Consider the following 21,405-nt stretch of genomic DNA (forward strand, 5'->3'; position numbering starts at 1 on the left):
GACAGGGAAAAGACCAGAGGGGAGCATTTTCCTGGATGTCTTAGTTTCTTGTTGCATCCTCACAAGAGCACCTTAAGGGGAAAACTTTTACTCTGCATCAAGGTCATAGATGGTTAAGGCAGCAGAAGCTTGAGGCAGCTGATCACATCTGGCTCAGTCAGCAAGCTGAGACCAGTGATGGCTTCCTTCACACACTCCACGATTCCAGCCCAGGGAACCTGCGCCACCCATAGTAGTTGGGACTCTCAACTAATGTAATGAAGATCACAGCCATGTCCAGATACCTGTGTCTTGGGTGATTCTATAGCTCATTAAAATTCTTGGTAACTTTAAAATTTTATTCTATGTACCATTATGTATGTTTAAACACCACGTATATATGTTACACATTTATACACACAGGTGTGTCAAAAGACAACTTTGTGGAGTCAGCTTTCTTCTCAGTAGGACCTAGGAGTTGAATTCAGATTGTCAGGTCTCTACAGCCATCACTTTTACCTCCTGGGCATTCTCACTGGCCCTCTAATAACTTTTGAACAAGCAGACATGTGTTTCGTTTTGTACTGAGTTGTGCAAATTATATTGCTCATTGTGGGAATAGCAGGTGTGACAGCATGCCTTTTACTGGCTGCTTTTCTTCCTTTCCTGATGTCCTTTATTGCTCTTTCCTGCACTTCTTGATAATTTACTTGACCTTGAATCCTTGTCACAGAGTCTACTGGGAAACTAAACTAGACTGCTGCAAATCTCATTATAATCCTGGAAAACACAGTGAAGAATTAAGCAAAGCCAGTCTGCTGGGGCTGCAGAGATGGCTCAGTGTACACATAATTACACATAAAAAAATAAAATCTTAAAAAGAAAGCCATCCTGGACCAGAGAGATGGTTCCATAGTTAAGAGTGCATCCTGCTTTTGCAGAGGATACAGAATCAGTGCCCAGCAGCCATTTCCAACGGCTCACAACTGCCTGTAACTCAAACTCCAGGGGATGAAACCCCTCCTCTTGGGCTTCAAGGACACTCACATTCATTAGCACAGAACCCTGCATCAATGTATACAGAAAAAAAGGGAATCTTTTAAAAATAATTCATTCAGGTATTATATTAGGTTGAAAAAATTAGTGCATATAGTTTAGCTGCTATCTTAGGTAGAGGTTCTACTGCTGTGAAGAGATACCATGACCATGGTAACTCTAACACTTATAAAGGAAAACATTTAATTGGGGGGTGCTTACAATTTCAGAGGTTTAGATCATCATCATTGCTGGACATGTCAGTGTGCTGTCAGTGGGGCTGGAGAAGGAGCTGAGAGTTATATATCTTGATTTACAGGCAGATTAAGGAGTCTGTATTTCACACTGAGTGTAGCTTGAGCATATGAGACCCCAAAAACTAATTCCACAGTGACACACTTCCTCCAACAAGGACACATTTCCTAATAGTGACACTCCCTATGGGCCAAACATTCAAACACATGAGTCTATGAGAGCTATAACGTATTCAAACTACCATAGCTGTCACCAGAAAGAAAACTAAAAAGTCATAGTTATATCATCTGTCAAGACCACATCTAACTGTAGCAGCCAAGGTGTTGTTTCCTTGTGTGTGTATTCATGTGTATTCAGGTGAACATGCATTTTTATATTTATGCAGAGGTTAGAGGATAGCCTTGGGTGATTCCTCACACACCATCAGTTTTGGGGTTTTTGAGACAGGGTCTCTTGCTGGCTTAGAACTCCTCAAGTAGGTTAAGATGCCCTTGTCTCCACCTTCCCAGCATTGGGATTATAAGCATTTGCCACCATGGATGACATTTTTATGTAGGTTCCACATTTAAACTGAGCCATCTCTCTAGCTCCAAAGGGGTTTTATTAGGAAACAACAGCCACATAAGCTTCCCATCTCTCTCACATCATATACCTAGCACTCAAGTGAATACAACATGCAAATATCTCCCTGACTAAGTAGGGCAGTAAACAGTGGTGGGGATGACATTTAAACAATGGCTCCACATGCTATCTGTCTAAAAGAAATTATTTGTCTTTTCCAGGATGTCAGGAAAAATAAAAGAATATGTTCACATTATTGAGGAACTACAAATCAAGGTAAGTTCTTGACCCTTTAGGATGACAGGACACTTTAGAGCAATAAAGCCCTATGGTAATGCCTAAGGGGGAAGAGAAAACCTCCAAGTACCAAGCCATCCATGAAACTGACCATTCCTAGAGGTCCAATATCGAGGCAAGAGATTGAATGATTTAATCTCCTGCTAAATTTAAGGAAAGAAGATGTAAATAAGGATCTCTTTCAAAATCAGATCAGAGAAGATCATCAAACCCAGACTCCATTTTCATATTTCTATTCCTGGAGGGCTCAGCACAATTGCCTGGGATGAGTCAAAGCCTAATAAATATTTAGTAACTGAACTGAAATTGGTTTATGGCTAAGCCTTGGTGTCTGAGCACCAGAGAATGAAGGTGACTCCTTCCTACCTGTGGAGAAGCCATAGTGCTTCCCATGGTTGTCTTCTTGCCAACTGGAGGTTGACAGATGGGTGAAGCAGCATAACATGGGCCAAGCTTGGAGTAAGAATATGAATGCAAAGGATGGGTATGGCTCTGAGTAAGACGGGTGTGTGCCTGGTTGCTGGTTTCAGATGCCTCAGTCCTTTCTTTCTTTCTTTCTTTCTTTCTTTCTTTCTTTCTTTCTTTCTTTCTTTCTTTCATTCATGAAATGTACTTGAGGACAGAAAGAAATCCTTCTTCCTGACATGTCAGGGTTATAGCCAGAAGTTTCCACAACAAATCAATCCCCTCCATTGTCAATATAGTCTAGTCTTCTATATAAATGTTGTGACCATCACATTGTGAAATATGAGCAAGATGACCACACCTATTTGGGGACTGCCGTCATCAAGCAGAAATATGGAAACCACAGCTACCTAGGCATTAGATAACCCCTAGTAACAGTAACTATAAGAAGGAAGACCCATAGTTTGGTTTCTACTAGCACCTAGAATGCTGTTAGCAATACTGACACAATTACTAGCTTCCCCATTTGGGAGATGAGAGGAGTAGAGGTTGCAGAAGACCTGGGGACTTAACACCACAGCATGGAGTAGACAGAAAGAAAAAAACCTGAACTGGATCTTAGTCTCTTACCATAAGCATTAGCACTGTGAGAATGAGAGCCCGTGGATACACTTTGGAAAAGGAAAGCCCTCAGCAAATGAGCATGGCTAACAATGACTGTTCAGCCTAAACTGCCCAGAAACAGTGGTACAATCTTTGCAACCTTTAAAAAGTATCCTTAGAATCTACAGCTTCATGAAGTACCACCTTCCGAATAAGTCACAACAATGGCAGTACGTGTGATGGTTAATCTTGATTGTTAAGTAGATGAGACAGAGAATCACCATGGAAACACATCTGGGCCCATCTGTGAGGGAGTTTCTAAATTGGGTTAATCAAGGCGGGAAGACCTACTCTAAATGTGTATGGTGCCATCTCAAGGCTGGGATCCAGGACTGCATAAAAAGGAGGGAGTGAGCTGAGCACCAGCATCCATCTCTCTGCTTCCTGGCTGTGGATGCTGTGTGACCAGCTGCCTCACAGTTCTGCTGCTATGACTCCCATCACGATGGACTGAACCCGCAAACTATGAGACAAAACAAACTTTTCTTTATTTAAGTTGCTATTGTCAGGTATTACGTCTCAACAACATGTAAAGTAACGAACACAATATTAAACTAGCCTATATGTCTAAGGTGAATGTATATACATACATGTTTATTCCATAATAAAGAAGGATGAGACTAAGTCATTTGCAAGAAAACAAAATAGAACCTATCATGTTAAATTAAATAAACCAGACGCAGACACCTGGAATCCAGATTTAAATATACATGGAAGTTTAAAGGAGGGTATTTTGAAAAAGAAAAGGGGCCACTGGTAAGGGAAGAGGGTGCAAAAGTAGTGGGAGAGGACAATACTACCAAAGTGAAACTCTTGACTTGCTCAATGAATATATGATGCATTGGCTTAATATTAAATGTTCCCATAGGCTTATGTATTTAACAGCTGATCCCCAGCTGATGGCACAGCTTTGAGAGGTTGAGAGGGGTTGGAACCTTGCTAGAGGAAGTATGTTTTAGGGTCAACCTAGTGAGCAATAGCCCAATCAAGTTCTGGCTTGACATTTTCTGCTTCTTGGCTGGTATCCACTGTTGTGAGCAACTGTGGATAATGCCCAACTGTAGCTCTGAGCAGACATGAAGGACTGCATCTCCTTAAACTGTGAGCCAAAACAACTCCTCCCCCCTCATGTTTATGTTTCAAGTAACTTGTTAAGTAAAACACACAGGGTTAAGTAACTACTCCCTATGCTAATTCAAATTATGGCACTGTACATGAGAATCACTGAGTAGTTTTAAAATTTTTTTGCATATGTAGGAAGTTAAGGCCTACAAAGCAGAGAGATGAGCCTGCCTGGAGTCGGTCTGGTGCTGACAGGGGTCCTGATCATGCCTAGCCAATGAGGGGTGACTACATGATGCTTCCTGAGGACCTAGCAACAGCTGCTGTCAGAGATCCTGATTGTACTTAGCACTGAAGGGAGACCACACAATGTTAATGGATCAGAATGCTTGGGTGCTGGGAGGGTACACAGGTTCTCCCCATTGCTAAATAAATGAGTCTTCTGTTGGCCTTTATCTGACTTGTCTGTGTCACTGACACCTCGGCTTCTCATCCCCTCCCCCAAGGCAGCCCTTAGGACCCAGTTACATGTATAGGATGTGTGTTTCCTTGCATATGTGCACAGGTGAGCTCAGTTGTGTGGGTGCATGTGGGGGTCAGAGGTTGACTTCAAGTCCTTTATTACTCTACTTTATTTTTTGAGACACTGTCTTTCACTGAGCCTGAAGTTCACTGTTTTGGTTATACTGGCTTTCCAGTAAGCACCCAGAATTCATTAGGACCCCAGCACTGGGGCAACAGACATCATACCTGGCTTTTTACATAATTTATGCAGGTCTGAACTCAGGCCCTTGCATTTAGATGACAAGTACTTTATTTACCAAGCCACCTTTACAGCTCTGAGAAGTTTTATTGGGAAGTTTTATTATTCTTAAATTATGTATATTCATTTGTGTGTGTGTGTGTGTGTGTGTGTGTGTGTGTGTGTGTGTGTGTGTGTGTATGCATATGAGTGCAGGTGCTGGCAGAGTCTAGAAGTGGGAAGTCTGAGCCCCCAAAGATGGAGTAACTAGTGGTTGAAAGCTGTCTGATGAGGAGCTAGGAATTGAACTTGGGTCCTGTGGAGAGCAGTATGTATTTTCAGCCAAGAAACCATTCATCTCCACAGGCCCCCAAAGTAGATTTTGTTCTGTTTTGTCTCAAAATAAAAACAAGTATCACATAGGAAAGGGACTGCCCTTAATATCGGCTTTAAATCAGAATTATCTGCACCTGCTTTAGGCATTCGAGGCATTCTGAGGAGTAGGTTAACAGCCAGGGGAATTGACATATTTGGAGATGCAATGTGTTCATTCTGAAGTGGGGTGACTGAAACTGACTCCAAATAAGTTTGTGTACAGCCTGAGCTCCTTCCCAAGGAGCTCTTGAGGACGGGGAGCTCAATGCTAAGTTTCAGATGGGCAGAGAGTCACCTGAAAGCATAATTCGCCTCCATCTGGGAGTTGACACAATCGAGTTACAGGCTGAGACTGTTTATCAAGGTGGTATGAAAGTCTCTCTTCAAATTCTACCTGCTTTTATAATCAAACAATAACATCTCCAGAGCATAGGATTTTAGCTCTGCGAAAAACATATTGGAAATTGATTCAGTGCTTCTGGCTTGGCTGGGACAATGCTTCATAACTTGTTAACCTCTCAGCTCATTGTGCCCCTCCCCCTTCTCGAAAAGCTTTTAGCTGCACCAGGGTGGCAGAGCAAAGATAAAGGAAGCATCCTTTTATCTGATCCTGCGCAAAATGAGTGGAGCTGACACCGCAGCAGCGATAAGAAGATGGCTACACCACGCTTCTCCCATTCCACCGCGGGCTGATGGAAGAAATTAAGACTGACATTGATAAGTTATTTTCTTGGGCGTTATCCATTTTCAAAACATAATTTTTTTGTTTGTTTGTTTAGAAGCACTGAGTTCTGGGTTCATGTCTATGGATTATTTGAAAAGTATCCAGTGGATTATTAATGACAATAAAAACACAAGGACACAAGGTTGGAGGGGGATGGGGTGGGGAGACCAGGCTGAGCTGGAGGGAGAGGATGGTGAGCAGGTTGTCTGGGAGACTGTCAGCAGTTACAGCACTGAGATGCCCCACCTGAAACCGGGAACCACACTGCCCCTGTGTCATTCCCACAGCGGCTCAAGCGGCTGCAGTGGTGTTTGCTTGAATGGAAGTAGATGCTGATGAAGATGGTGCTAAGATATTCACATATGCCTTCAAAAAAAAAAAAAGAAAGAAAGAAAGAAAGAAAGAAAGAAAGAAAGAAAGAAAGAAAGAAAGAAAACCAAGGAAGGGGCTCAGGCAGGCTCCTCAAGAGCTGCTGTGGGAACAACACAGGGGAGGTGTGGCCCCCTGGTTTCAGGTGGTGCATCTCTCAAGGCTGTGACTGCTGACAATAGCCTGCACAGCCTGCAGTGGTGGGTGGATGTGACTGAGGTACATAGCATAAATGTATGGAAAATTTAAATACTAAAAACGTTTGTAAAGGATGTAAAGGCATCACCCACTGCAGTTTGTTCGACAATGTCTACACATCTCTTTACTGACAGAAAATAAGTGACATACTTGTGTGCTCATAGCAATTCTAGGAAGTATTATGCTGTAATGGAAATTAATAGGGTTGCTGAGGATGAAGCTCAGTGGACAGAGTGCTTGCTTGCCTAGTGTTCATAAAGCTCTGGGTTCGATTCTACCCCCAGTACTTATAGACTGCCTAGAGCAGTGCATGCCTGTGGTTCTGGCACTCAGTAGGCAGAGGTGAGAATGATCGAGATTTCAAGGCTTTTCTCAGCTACACAAAGACTGAGGGCAGCCAGAGTTGCATGGGACTTGGTCTCCAAAAAGTATGAAATGAAACAACAACAGAAACCCAAACAAACAAAATCCAAAGTAAATCTATATGGGGTCATGTAGAGAAGTGTCTGGAGTAAACTGATTTTTAAAAGTTGTGCTGTAGAATATTTTTAAAGGTGTGCAGGTCAGATCTGCACTACAATGGATTTCTTGAAAAGTCTCATTTATTTTTTTTTTCTGATGCACATCCATTGTTCAAGCCATAGACACCCTGTTTCTGTCTCTTTTCTCAGTTACATGACATTAGTAATTCAATTTTTAATTCTGCCTTATGCAAAAGTCCTCACCCAATTGACTCTTGTCTCAAGGTAATGCGTTTCCCAAACATTGTAGATTTAATATATACATTTGTATGAACCCTGGTGACCTTCGACATGTAGTCTTGTTTGCTTATTTAGTGTGTGGGAGTGGGCAGAGGGCACGCATGTGCATGGCTATGTGAGCAGAGGTTGTACGTGTACATGTGTGCAGGTCCAAGAATGCCTGAGGCCTCTTCACATATAGTCATCCATGTGCATATGATCACATTCAGTCACACACACATGCACACCCACACACTCATACACAGGCAAAGAAATTCTACACTTGTTCAAACCCCTGAAAATTAGCGCTTCTCAGTTAACCCTGTATTCCTGATTAGAGGAATACAGTCTTGGTGTTAATACAAAATGTGAGAGGCAAAACTCAGACCATAAGATGAACCATGGACAACTGTGGCTAAGCATATTCTACCAGGGTTTTGAGACTGGGCAGCAGGTGCCACTCTCCTGGATCTTGTTCTCAATTTAAGCAAAGTCATTTGAAGAGCCTGTGGGACCTTTCCTCTTACAACCGAGGAAACAAGCAAAGTTATAATAAGGTTGGCACTAAGCCACGCCTTTTCTCCTCTGCCCTGTGAGGAAGCCACTGCACTCACTCTCTCTCACCTGAACCTGCTATAGAGTTACCTTCACAGTAACAACCATCCATCTTCCATCTCCTCTATCCCATCTGCCCCCACTGAACTGCACACCGGGCTGCAGACTGTGGAGGATGCTTAAGATGCAAAGACCAATCTACACCCAAGAGAGGTAAAATGGACCCTGCCCAAGACAGTTCAAGTTCACTGTATTTGGTGGACATAGCTGTGTCTCATATTTAAACTTTATGGAAAAAGCAAGTCTATGAAAAAAATCCCCCTTTTCTCTCCCTTATATAAGATGAGACTTATAGGTTTCTTTCTTCTTCACCCCATCATTTGCCTCAACAAGTACTTTGAATGCCACAGACCTATAGCTCCCAAGAACTGCTCTTAACTAGGGATGAAGGTTTACTTGAGTTCTTGTAATGCAAATATCTGATATGAGAGAGTCCTGATGAATCTGTCTCTATAGTGACATAACTTAAATTTTCATATTAGCTAAAGTCTAGGAGAAGACAGGAATAAGGCTAAGACACCCTGGGAAAATAGCAATGCACAGATTTATGGAGGTAAGACACTCACCTTAGCCCCCTGAATTCTGTATGTCAGCCCAGGCTGAGGAAGAAGGGAAGAGGGGTAACATACTTGGCTGGCAGGATCCCTCTGGGGCAATATCAGTTCTTGGGATAGCAAGGAGAACTCTGAGCAGGATATTTACACTGTCTAAGGCTCAGGGACCATGATGAAAGAGGGATCGGAAAGAGCCTAAGAGCCAGAAAATAGGGAGAAAGTCTGTGAAATGTCTTCTGGGCATGACACAGCTGTTACTAACACAATCTCTCAGCTGCTGCCACAGCCTGCATTGGGCTTGCACTGATCATGGAGGGGCTTATGAAGCTATTCTCCTCCCCTGAACTACTGGATACTGATGGATACTGGGGGAAAGGGCAGGCATTGTCTTCAGTTGTATACCCAATAGATAGCCCATCAGCCATAACCGCTAGTTCCCAAACCTATGGTTACACAGACAGCCTGGTCTTGGTCTGAATCAGTTGGTCAAAAAACAAAGCAAAAAGATAGGATGGGAGGAAGAAGGGGTTGGGAGGGGGTGTGAAGGAGATAAGAGAGAGTACAGAGGATGAGAATAACCAGAATGCCTTATATACATGTATGAAATTGTCAAACAGCAAATCTGTAAAACATTAGAAGTGCATGCTTCAAGGCAATGTGCTATAGCCATCCAGGGAAAGCTAGAGGGTTAGGGTGGGATGATGTCCTCTGTCTTGCTACTCTTTGGCATTGGTAAGCCTCTACAGAAGAGACTAAAACCATAGCTAGGCAGTTGGAGAAATCAGACGGGGCTCATTCACCCTTCAGCCATTGAGGTGTTTACTCATGGTGGTGCTATAGACAGCTGTTCTTTCTAGGTACCATGTTTTTTGTGGGTATCACTACATTCTGCATAACTTCTTCCTCAAAAGATCTCTCTTTCTCTGTCTGTCTGTCTCTATCTGTCTCTCTCTCAAACACTTTTATTACTTTATTATTCATTTATATGCATATGTACATGTACAGTCATCACACAGCACATGTGTGGAAATCAAAGGACAGCTTGTTGGACTCTGCTTTCTCCTTCCATTGTGGGACACAGATATGGAACTTGGGCCATCAGGTCTGGTGGCAAGTGCCACCCACTGAGCTATCTTGCAACCATGGGAATTATCTTTGAAGTTTATCACTGGTGTTTTCTTTCTTTGTGTGTGCTGTGTACCTGTGTGTGTTCATGTAGGAGAGCATGTGTGGGTGCATGCGGTCATGTGTGGTGGACACATGTGTGAAGGCCAGAGTTCAACTTTCATTCTTGTTTCCTAGGTGTTTTTTGAGACAGGGCCTCTCGCTGGACGGGAAGTCACCAAGTAGGCTAGGAGGGGTGTTTAGTGACCCCAGAGATCTACATTTCCCACAACTTTCCCAGTTCTGAGATTAGAAGCATGAACCACCACACCCAGCTTTTTTTTTACATGGGTACTGGAGATCACACCCAGGTCCTCATGCTTGCAAAGCAACTTTGTCAATTGAACCACCTGTCCCCACTGGCTGATAATTTCAATATAGACAACTGTATTTCAATCCTTTGAATGTGTTTAACATTGGTGGACTACATAGGATAAGTCTGTGCTAGTTAAAAATCAGGAAAGAAAATCATTTGTTCTAGTTAAAAGGCAGGAAAGAAACTCATTTGTTCTAGTGTTTCTATTAAATTATGCTAGCCATTTTCTTGCTGCCCGTGAACACAGAAGTCTGACATTGATAAGGATTAGTTTTTAATCTAGTGCCATTCTTTTACTTAATCCACAGTTTATCCATATATTTCCACTTTTATTTATGCGCTTGTATGTATGTCTATGTGAGTGTATGATCACAGTAGAACAATGCTCAGGAAAGCAAGAGGGAGGAGTCAGACCCCTGCAGCTGGATTCACAGGCAGATTAGAGTTGCCCAGTGTGGGTTCTGGGAACTGAACTCTGGTCCTCTGTAAGAGCAGTGTGTGGTCTTACTCACTGGGCTATTATTGCTCCAGCCCCTTAGATCTTGCATTTCAATCTGGATTCAGTTTAGTTAACAATATTTTGGTTTATAATTAACTCCTGGCACTCTGATTAAAGCAACACAATCACCTTGAGTCACAGAAACACAAAGTTTCCAGCCATAACTTCCTTGGTAGTTTTCTGTTGAAAAAAGTGTTGCTTGACAGTTTTTCAAAGGGACGCACACTTGGATTTGTTCAGGTACTGTTACTGAAAATATTATATTATGGCCACAGAACATTGCAAAATACTGTGCTTAGGATCATCAGGGTGGAAAATAAACATTTTCAGTCACCAGGATGGGATAATTATAAAGTAGTAAACATTAGTGACGCTTATCTAGTTCCAGATGGGGAGAACCTTTACAATGTTCCCACTGATAGCTAGCTCAGAATTGGTACAACAGAAGCTAGAGAGGAATGTGAACATTTTTCCAGCAGCTAGGGTTAGTTGTATCACACAGAGCCTACTGGGCACCTAGAAGACTTTACTCCTCCCCATTCTTTCTGTCTCAATGGAAACGCCTAGAGTGGCAGGACTCAGTTTGCAACTCATGCCAAGGGGTCTGAAAACAGGAAACCTACATAGTATTGTTGACTGCACAGGGAGATAAAATTTCAGAGGGCTTTTGATGATATCACTGAAGTGACTGATGCTTCCTCTTTAAGACTTTTAATTCTCCAATGGATGGCTCATTGTTTGAGGGATTAGATCAGGATTTGCTGCTGCTGCTGTCTCTTTGTGGTCAAGGCATTTCATTAACAGAGCTGTTAGGACTGTTGACAGTGACACGATGGCACAGAAAACTTGTCAGAAGCATGGTTAGGTGACTCCCATAAGTGTTCTAAAACATTGTCACCCAGCAGTATTTAGAAACGGAGTATCTGTGTAGAATCTGAAGTCACAGGATTATTGGAAGATTGGCTAGTAAGACTGAGGGACTGAATTTTATGTAGTTTTAATTATAGTTGAATATGCCAACATACAAAATGGTAAGTACTAACAATACTTACACTACTGTACTAGTTCCCAGGAAAAAGTCAGTCTCTAACATATGTGAATGCATACATGGATGTGTTTGTGTTGTTACTGCTCTTTCTCCACCTGGTTTTTGTTTGTTTGTTTGCTGTTTGTTTCTCTTTTAAGTTGTGGTGCTTGTTGTTTTGTTTTGAGACTCAGTCTTATACAACCAAGGCTGGCCTTGAACTCACTATGTAGCAAAGGGTAACCTTGGGCATAGCACCACGCTTGGTTTATGTGATGCTAGAGGTGGGTTACAATGCTCTATGTCTACTAGGCAAGCACTCTTCCCAGCTGAACTATATTCCGAGATCTTCTGAATATAATTTACATTTTGCAATGATGGGGACTGAACCTAGAGCTTTGAGCACATTTGGCCTGCTATGGATGGATGAAGACATATATATATATATATACATATATATATATATATAATGCATAAGAATTTCATTATAGGAAAAAAGAAGATTCAGCAGTGCTTTACAGACTATCATGTTTGAAGGCTGTTAAACCATATTTAACTTGCATATTAGCTAACTATGCTGAACTGGTACCAATTAAATCCATTCACATTGACAACCATAATAAAAGGATGTCTTAGAATGATAATCTGATTCAGACTACACTCATTCAGCTGTTTGTGAAGACTTTTGTATTCCTAATTACCAATGAAAAGAGTAATAATTGTGTGCTGCTCTTATTAAGCTGAATGGGTACAACAACACTCGGAGACACACTGTAAATTATAGTTCTCTGAAGACGGCTGGGGATGCTGGATAAATAGGGCATTCAGAGCTGGTGGTGCTGGGAGTTGGATGCTAAGGGCATCCCAGGGAAAGCAGTGGACACAAAGAATTATGGATACTTGCCAACCTCAAGGAGTTATACCTTAGTACTTAATATTCAGTTGTGATGGTTACTGTTAATTTTCAACTTGACAGAATCTAGGATCCCCTGGGAGCTGGAGCCTCTGAGCATGCTCCTGGAGGATTATTTGATTATGTTGATGTGGGAAGACCTAACTTAGTTGTGGGCGGGGCTATCCCCTGGGCAGGAGCTCCTGAATTGCAACACCTGGAGAAAGGATCTGAGGAGCAGCATGCAGGCATGCATACAGCACTGTCCTTTTACATTCCATAGTGGGTACAATGGGACCAGCTACCTCAAGCCCCTGCTGCTGTGCCTTTGCCACCATGATAGACTGTATCCTCAAATCATGAGCCAGAACAAAGGTGACTTTTGTCGGGGTGTTTCATCTCAGTAATAAGAGAAACTAAGATACTGGTATTGTCTGCTACACTTACATGTGATCTGGGTTATCAATCCATCTCATAATCCCATATTTGGGGCTATTCATCCATCCATCCATCCACCCCAACATCCCATGTTTGGGGCTATCCATCCATCCATCCATCCATCCATCCATCCATCCATCCATCCATCCATCCCATCATCCCATGTTGTGGTAAATAACCAGCATACCCATGTTCACAGACATTCAAGGTGGTCCAGGGATTTGAAAATTGGTTGCTTCTTCAGTCTCCCCACAAAGATCAAAGCCACAGAATTTTCCTGCATCATGGTCTCCTCCCACGTTCTGAAACAGGGTACTTGAATCCCACTTCACTGGGAATATGTGCTCTTTCATGTCTGGTGTTATATACAACCTTAAGGCACACAATGGGGCTTGTTTTAGGGCTGTAGAGCTCTCAGGGAGTTGCCGGCAGGAAGCTAACTATTCATTTTACCTCTGCCAGCAAAATCAGATGTTCTGAATAATTATATATTTTTCTTTATTAAAAAAGAGCCACCTAACAAGTTGAAGTTAATTCAGGTCTATTTATATTTAGGGCTTTCAACAGAAATGATGAAGAAACTGTGCTGACGCTTTTGGCAAGTGAATTTTGTTATTTCAGTGGGTTCTTGTAATGGTCAGTGTTACTTTTCTAGAGTCATCTGGGAACACTGTCTCTAGTTGTGCCTGTGGGGGACTATACTGATTGATGCCAAAAGACCCATCTTAATTGTGGGCTGGACTATTCCACAGGCAGAAGATCCTAGACTGTATAAATGGAGAGATGAAGATGGAACCATGCATGCATTCATCACTCCCATGGTTGCATGTGATGTGGCCAACTGCTTCCAGACCATGCTGCTGTGACTCCCCCACAATGATGGACTGCACTCCGAACTGCAAGTTGCAGAAATGAGCCCTCTCCCTCATAAGTTGCTCATAAGGCAAGAAACTAAAGACACTTTTCTAAACATGTTCCATTTTAGAAAGCTGCCACACTATATTTTTAATCAATAGATACCTGTATTAGTTGTTTCTTGAGACCATTCTAGTAGTTTTCTGAAAGTTGATTCCCTCTTTAGGAAAAAAAAAAATGTCATCTACCCCAGTGTCGTTTCCATTTACATGACAGAAACATAAACTACTTATCAGTTCACAGTGTACTCCTCCACAAACATCCATGTTCTCCTCACAGGTGTGGCTCTGAGACACTGAGCTTCACTGTTTATGCTTTGCCTTCCTTTTGTGGTACCAGGGATCCAACCTTGGACCTTGTGATTGCCAAGCAAGGACTCCATCAATTGAGCCAGACCCAAGCCCAATATACTTGTTTTATGATAGCATACGTGATGGTTAATATTGTCAACTGGCCAGGATCTAGGGTCACCAAAGGGACAAGCTTCGAGCATGCCTTGGAGGGATCATCAAGATCAGTTTAATTTCTGCATCAGAGATTATCTACAGTAGATTGCTTGAGCTGAGAAGGCCTACCTTTAAAGGGCAGCGCCCATGGTGTGGTCCCAGACTGAGTACATTGGAGAAAGTGAGATGAACACCAGCCTTCATCTCTCTGCTTCCTGAGTAGGGATGTGATGGGAGGAGCTGCCTCATGCTCTGCAACCATGCCTTCCCCACCATGATAGACAGTACCCTTGAACTGTGACCCAAGGCAAACCCTTCCTCCCTCAGGTTGATTTGTCAGGTATTTCCTCATAACAAAGGGAAAGTAACTAATGTAACATATAACCTCTCTGAGTCAAAAGCCCCACCTCTTACCCTATAGAGCATCGGTTCTTCATCTTCCTAATGCTCTGACCCTCTAATACAGTTCCATTGGGGTGACCCCAATGACAAAATTACGCTCATTGCTACTTCATATAGTAGCATATAATTGTGCTACTGTTAAGAATTGGAATGCGTTCTCCCCTAGTCTTAGGCAATCCCTGTGAAGGGTCTTTCAACCCCGCCCCCCAGGTTGAAAAGCACCGTGACAGAGAGAGGCATGAGACAAGGCCTCTATCAATGCACCAAGAGAACGCATCAACGTGAGAGACAAGCACACACACAAAGCATGGATGCTCACCTAGCACATGGCTCTGAAGTGCAGAGTCAGCAACTCTATCATCTTCGTCCTCTTGTAAGTCTTCACTGACCTCTGTCCCCTGCAGCAAGAAGATACTGGAAGTTCTTATTCATTATTCTGCAGAGATCTTTTGCGATCCCCACAACAAGGGCACATTCTGTAATAAGTGCATTGCTGTAACTGAACATATACACCTGTGGGGGAATGCGGGTGTGTGTATACTTTATTCTACATTGCCTTCATCATCTGGCTTCATTATAGGTTTTAATTAAGAGAGCCCATTTCCAGAATTACAACCCCAGCTCTGAACGGCAAGACTTACACAGTGCCTGGTTCTAGGCACAGTTTCAAGATTAGCCGCTTTGGTTTTAAGACTTTATAATGGAGTCATTCACACCAGAGTTATTAGGAAACATTAAAGTCTAGGGAGCTATAACTCGTCCGAGTCACAGATTTTGCCATATTTTAATAAGAATAAGGGACTACACTTGAATCATATTTTGGTCTCATGACCCTTTCCTAGAATCTAACTCTCTAAGAAAGTGTCTTTTATTTTTATTCTTTCCATAATGGAATGAGGAGACAGTGATATGTACAAAGTGAACTAAATTACCCAGACATTTCCAAGTCTCGTGTTTATATTTCTTCCTGGCTGGGAATGTTGCTCAGTTGGTAGAGGGATTACCTAGCTAGTCCTGAGTTCGATCCTAGCTGTACACAAACCAGGCATGGTGGCATACTCCTAAAATCCTAGCCCTCACAAAGTGGAGGCAGGACAATAAAAGTTCAAGGTCATCCTCTGCCCCATAATTAATTTGAGCCCAGCCTGAGCTACAGGTGATGCTGTCTCAAAAATAAATCAATAAACAGAAATAGAACAAACAAAAATCTTTTTTTTTTTTTTTTTTTTTTTTTTTTTGGTCTTTTAAGCTGGAATACTCCAGCTCTGGATGGCAAAGCCTCAAAAGGAACTTTAGAGAGAATGCCATGAATCTCGGTATTTTATAGATGGCATGCTGAGGGCTAGACAGCTTCCTTAAACTCGCCATATGTATGTTAAGCGCTAACACTGGGGGGAACACTTAAACCCTAGTTTTCTAATCTAATAGTGGGCCACTATGGACATGAACAACATGATCATGAAGGGGCTGACTGGGCTGCGAGGTTGCCACCTAGGCAAGATAGCTTGAGTATGACCCATAAGCACCCATGTAAAAAAGCCATATGTGGTGACATGGGCTTTTGATTCTTGTATTCCAGCCCTGAGGAAACAGGCAGATTCCTGTGGGATCACTGGGCATCCACCCTGGTCCAATGGGAGACCTGTCTCCAAAACAATCCAAAATTGATGCTGACTAAGGAGGGCAACTAAAGTTGATTGCTAGGTTTTCTAGCATGCTCACACACAGATGCATGCGGTCCTCCTCCTGCAAACATACAAAAACAACCAACACCTACACTATCTGAGCCAAGAGCTTTGACAAGACCTGGTGTGCTTGACCTACTGCTAGGGTACTGTGCTGCCACCAGCTCAGAAAGATGGATCCTGAGGCAGTAGGGACCATACGTCATCATTTAAATGGAGGAGCTGAGAGCTGAACACAGGAAAGCCTGACTACAGGCTGGTGTTCATTTATAGGAAACTCCATGGTTCTCAGATTTCTATTCCATTACATCTGTGTGGTCATCTGTCTGCATTCTGATCTTGGGGCTAGATTTAGCTTCCTACTTTTTAACCTCTTAGTTTTTCACACTTAATGGAATAAAAACAACTATTTATACTTTATGGCTGGCTACACATGGCTCTAGTCTCACCCAAGGCCCTGGTCCTGTGGATTGGTCCAGAGTTCCTTCAATTTTCTAGGCATATTATTATTATATAAAGGGCAGATGAACCAAAGGGAGAGGGTAGGGCTTGTGGGTTAGAAAGGTGTCCTTGTTGAAGTACAAAGGGATAAAAGGGCAGTATCAGAGAAGGGCTCATTCCAAGCCCTACTTATCCACACAGATAGATTTTAATGCACACTGATGATATATTATTTAAATCTATTTGTCTATGCAAGTCAGGGGTATTCTTTATTTTGGCATCAGATTCCCTTCCTAATTATATTTTCACAGGCTCCAGTTTAAGTTAATTTTCATTTCTGATCATGCAGCAGGTGGGATGTGGGAACATTCCTGGGAGGTAAGAAAACTCTAGGTCAAGATGGGGAATTTGCCAAAGACAGTTCAGGGTAGCTTTTGACCAACAATTCTGGTTTAAAAAATGGTGTGTGTGTGTGTGTGTGTGTGTGTGTGTGTGTGTACAGTCCAGAGGTCAACCTCAACCTCAACACAGCTGCCTTTCCTAGGGTACTGTCCACCTTTTTATTTTAAGACAGGGTCTCTCACTGGCCTGGGCTGGCTAGCCAGTTATCTCTACCTTCTCGGTGTTGGTATTACAAGTTACCATGCCTGGCATTTTAGGAGGGTTCTGGGACTTGAACTCAGGTCTTTGAGCAAGTTACTGATTTAGCTAACTTTCAGACCCCAAGTGTTGGCACCTTTGTCTCCTAAAGATGTATCTTTAACCCATGCCCATTGTGGGGCTCCAGAGCTGCTTTAGATATCAGCTTTCAGGATGTAACCAGTAAATGTCACTGGCCTTCATCATGACTAATTCCAGCTTCCAGAAGGGCAGGAGGAAACGAGTTTGCAAAAGTCGTAAGAGGCAAAAGCAATACCACAACCCACTATTGACTGATAGACACGTGTGATTTCACAATTAAATGTTTGGGGAACACCTCATTTGGAATTCTGTACATCTTTTTTTTTTTTTTCCTCTCTGAATGCCTCTAACCCTCAGGGCTTCTGAAGGATACAACTGTTTTATACCAAAACCCACTAGAAGGCTAGGAACAATTCAGTAATTAAAATCACTTGCTAGGAAAGTGTGAGGGCCTGAGTTCAAATCTCCAGAATAGACATAAAAACCAGACAGGTTGGTGTGAGTCTCTGTAATTCTACTACTCAGGTGGGGAGATGGGGTGGGGAGACAGGAGAATCCCCAGAAGCTCTTGGGCTGTAAACAACAAAGAAAACCCCCTGCCTGAAACAGAGTGGAAAGCAAGGACCGCCTCCCAGGTTTGTGCTGTGACCTCCAAAAGCACCATGGGACAGATGGGGATGGAGAAGAAAGGAGAGGGAGAGAAAGAGGGTGAGAGAGAGAGACTCCCTGACCAAAGGCCATGATTCTGCAAGGGAAAACGAGTGAGCAGATATCTCTGGATATTTCACTCCTTAGAAAACTTAGCAAGAGGAAAGCAAATGTGCAGGCTGCCTATTTGCATCAAAACAGCATTTAGAATGGAATCATTCAATTAAGGATGCTGAAATTATTACATTTTGCAGGACTTAATAAGATGATAACCATTTGTGCAATTATGGTACTATTTCCTGCTATCTCATGTCTGCGGTCCCATCTTAATGGGGCGGTATTTGATGATTTTTTTTTTTATTAGCAGATGTGATTTTCTTCAGAAGATGTGACTTTTGGAGAAAGAAAATCCCATCATTTAAATGAACGCATATGCATTAAAATGGCCACCTCCCTCCTATGCCCAATGAAGGTGTGTGATCCCCTCAATTTTGTTAATATTTTTATTTTTGTCTGGAGGTGATAAATAAGAGCCTGGTGCTGTCTTCCTTTAATACTGCTATTCAGAAAAATGATTTCCATCCATAGGAAGGAATAATTTGCAGTTGAGAGCAAGCACAGCAAGTCTTTCTAGGGGTGGTCTTCCCCACCCCACATTTAAACACATAAAATCATTTTCAGCACCAGGTAACATGGCCCCTGGTCTAAATTACACACAAAAATATTAGAGCTAAGTGGCCTACAAATGATGGCAGATGTGAGGACATAAGCCTTTAATTAAAGTTCTACAGAGAGAAAAGGATTTATTTTGGTGAATCATTGCTGGTACTTTCACACATTGTACCTTAACTATACTAAAAAGATATATGCAGTTACTGGTAAGCAAAGTAGTTTGTGAAATAAAGGGATTCCGTGAATGTATACAAATATATTCGAATGCTCTTTCTTTTATTATCATCAGCCATTATTAGTTTTAACTGCCAGCTTGACACAACCTAGAATTACTTGGAAAAGGAAGCCTCAATGTGGGATTATTAATGCTGGGTTGGCCTGTGTGCATGTTGTTGGGGAACTGTCTTAGTGAAGATAGCTGATTCAGGAAGACCCAGCCCACCGTGGGCAGTGTCATCCCCTAGGCGGAGGGTATGGAACTGTATGAGAGTGGAGGAACTAACTGAGCTGGGAACAAGCAGCAATCACGAGAGCATGCATGCATTCATTTCTCTCTGCTCTTGCCCATGGATGTGACATGACTAGATTGCTTGATGTTACTGCCTTTACTCCCCCTCCAAAACAGTGGGTTACAACGTGGAATTGTGAACTGCAATAAACCCTTTCTCTACTAACCTTTCACCGCAGCAATAGGAAGGAAATGTAGACAATCATTACACACCAGAATGGTTAAAATGCCTTGTGGTGTCCTGTGAATAAATGCTATCTCACTGTATGAAGAGTTAAGGCTGGTGGTGCTCTGTGTTGGGAGATTTTAGAGTAGTGCTTTCAGGGCCGAGGCTATCATTTGGGGCTAGGCTGCTTGCCTGGTGTGTGTGAGGCCCCAGATTCAATGCCGTGACTGGCAAAAGAGGAAAACTCTTGATTTAGCATTTCCTTGACAATGAAGTAGCTTTTGGATTCACAATGCTGTGACATCTATAGTGTTAGCCCTCACTTTGTTTCCAACTAAACAACTACTATGAGAAAATATATTTGCAACACACTTTAAAAGTAAGCAAAGGGCAAATTTACCTTGAGCTCTAGAGAAGGATAACTCCCTTAAACTCTGAATTTTAAAAGGTCCAAGGGTATTCACAGTAATGAGCATGGTCTAAGAATATGTTTCATTTTAAACCTAATCTCCTACATAGGATGGTAATGCATGATAAGTATGCTTTCTTTTGCTACTTCTTAACAATCTCAAAGGAGATTACAGCATGGTCCTTCCTGAACATAACAACCTTAGCCTAATTCACAAACGTGGCTATGAGAACAGAAGAAACAAATAACATTGTGTTTTGTTTTTAAAAATGAGCTGGGGCGGGGACTCCATGGGTAAAAGTGCTTACTCGGCAAGCATGAGGGCAGTTTGGACTCTGAGAACCCATAAACACAGTGCACCTGTGATAGTACAGCAGGCAGACACAGGGCAATCCCTGGAAGTTCACAGGCCAGCTAGTCTAGACTATACAACAGCAAACAAGAGACCTTGTCCCAATCCAGTTGGAAACTGAGGCCCAACATATGAAGACACATACAGACACAGCTGGTTATCATTTCAGGTTAATCATATTCTTTTATATCAAAAGCCTTCTCAGCATGATTAATTTCCTCTCTTGGCTGAGGAGAAAAATGAGCATATCCCTATTGATTTTGTACACTTGGGTTGGTTAGGTAATCTGTGTACTTCACAGAAAATATTAAGAGTGTCTCCTGCAGATATGTGGGAAGGGCGGAGCTTCCTACTCTTTGCCCTGAGAATGATTTCAGATGAGGGAGGAAAGCACTTTAAATTACTTTAGCATCAGGAAGTAATAAGAAAGCAAAAATGAAACTGTAAAAGCTCAACGCAGGCTCTTTTTTTGTTTTGTTTTGGTTCTTCTGTACAGTGAAGATAGACCCTAAGCTGTCAGAGACATGTTAAATGGGGCATAGTTAAATGGAGTGCCTGTGATAAGGGGCTCGGCTGGGCTATCAAAGCCTTCCATCAGTAGGATTGAATTTCCAGCATACTGCACGCTTCTCCACACTCCTACCCTTTTTCCTTTCAGTGACACTACAAGGGCAGCTTCAGATACGCTTATAATTTGTGGTTTTATAATGCAGGGGACATCCATGTTTCAAAGGAGGTATGATGTCGTATGAGTCAAGAGCTAAAATTTGGGGCAGGGGGATCACTGCAATGAACAAAGTCAGCTTGAAAGAAAGACCTTAGGGCTCTTTGGAGAAAATGTTCTCCCTCAGAAAAATTTCCAGTGTGTGTTTGTATCAGACACTCTTGTGAAACCCCAACCCAAGAAAGTGAAGCTTCAGCAACTTGTTAATACTGATCATGACTGCTATTAGAATCTGTTTTCTTAAACACTCCAACTTCCCCCAAGTGTAAGAGTGTGCATCTGTGAATGTATTTGTACTGGGCATGCATATGTGTGTGCAGGCATAGGTCAGTGTTGTGTGTCTTTCTCAATTATTTTCCAGCTTAATAGTGTGTGTGGGGGGAGTGTATGTACAAGTTTGTGAGGGTGTGCACACACACATAAATGACTGCATATGTATATGAGTATAG

General features: G+C 42.3%; 1 protein-coding gene across 1 annotated transcript in view; it reads right to left on the reverse strand.

Moving 5' to 3' along the window:
• Nckap5 (NCK associated protein 5) overlaps positions 1–21,405 on the reverse strand; it is an 806,966-nt gene that overhangs the window by 83,244 nt on the left and 702,317 nt on the right. Inside the window, exon 14 of the mRNA XM_051203949.1 lies at positions 14,990–15,068. Within this exon, the coding sequence (XP_051059906.1) occupies positions 14,990–15,068 (79 nt within the window). The remainder of the gene's footprint in view (positions 1–14,989; positions 15,069–21,405) is intronic.

This window comes from Phodopus roborovskii, unplaced genomic scaffold (assembly GCF_943737965.1).
Source record: "Phodopus roborovskii unplaced genomic scaffold, PHOROB, whole genome shotgun sequence".
NCBI classification, from domain to species: domain Eukaryota; kingdom Metazoa; phylum Chordata; class Mammalia; order Rodentia; family Cricetidae; genus Phodopus; species Phodopus roborovskii.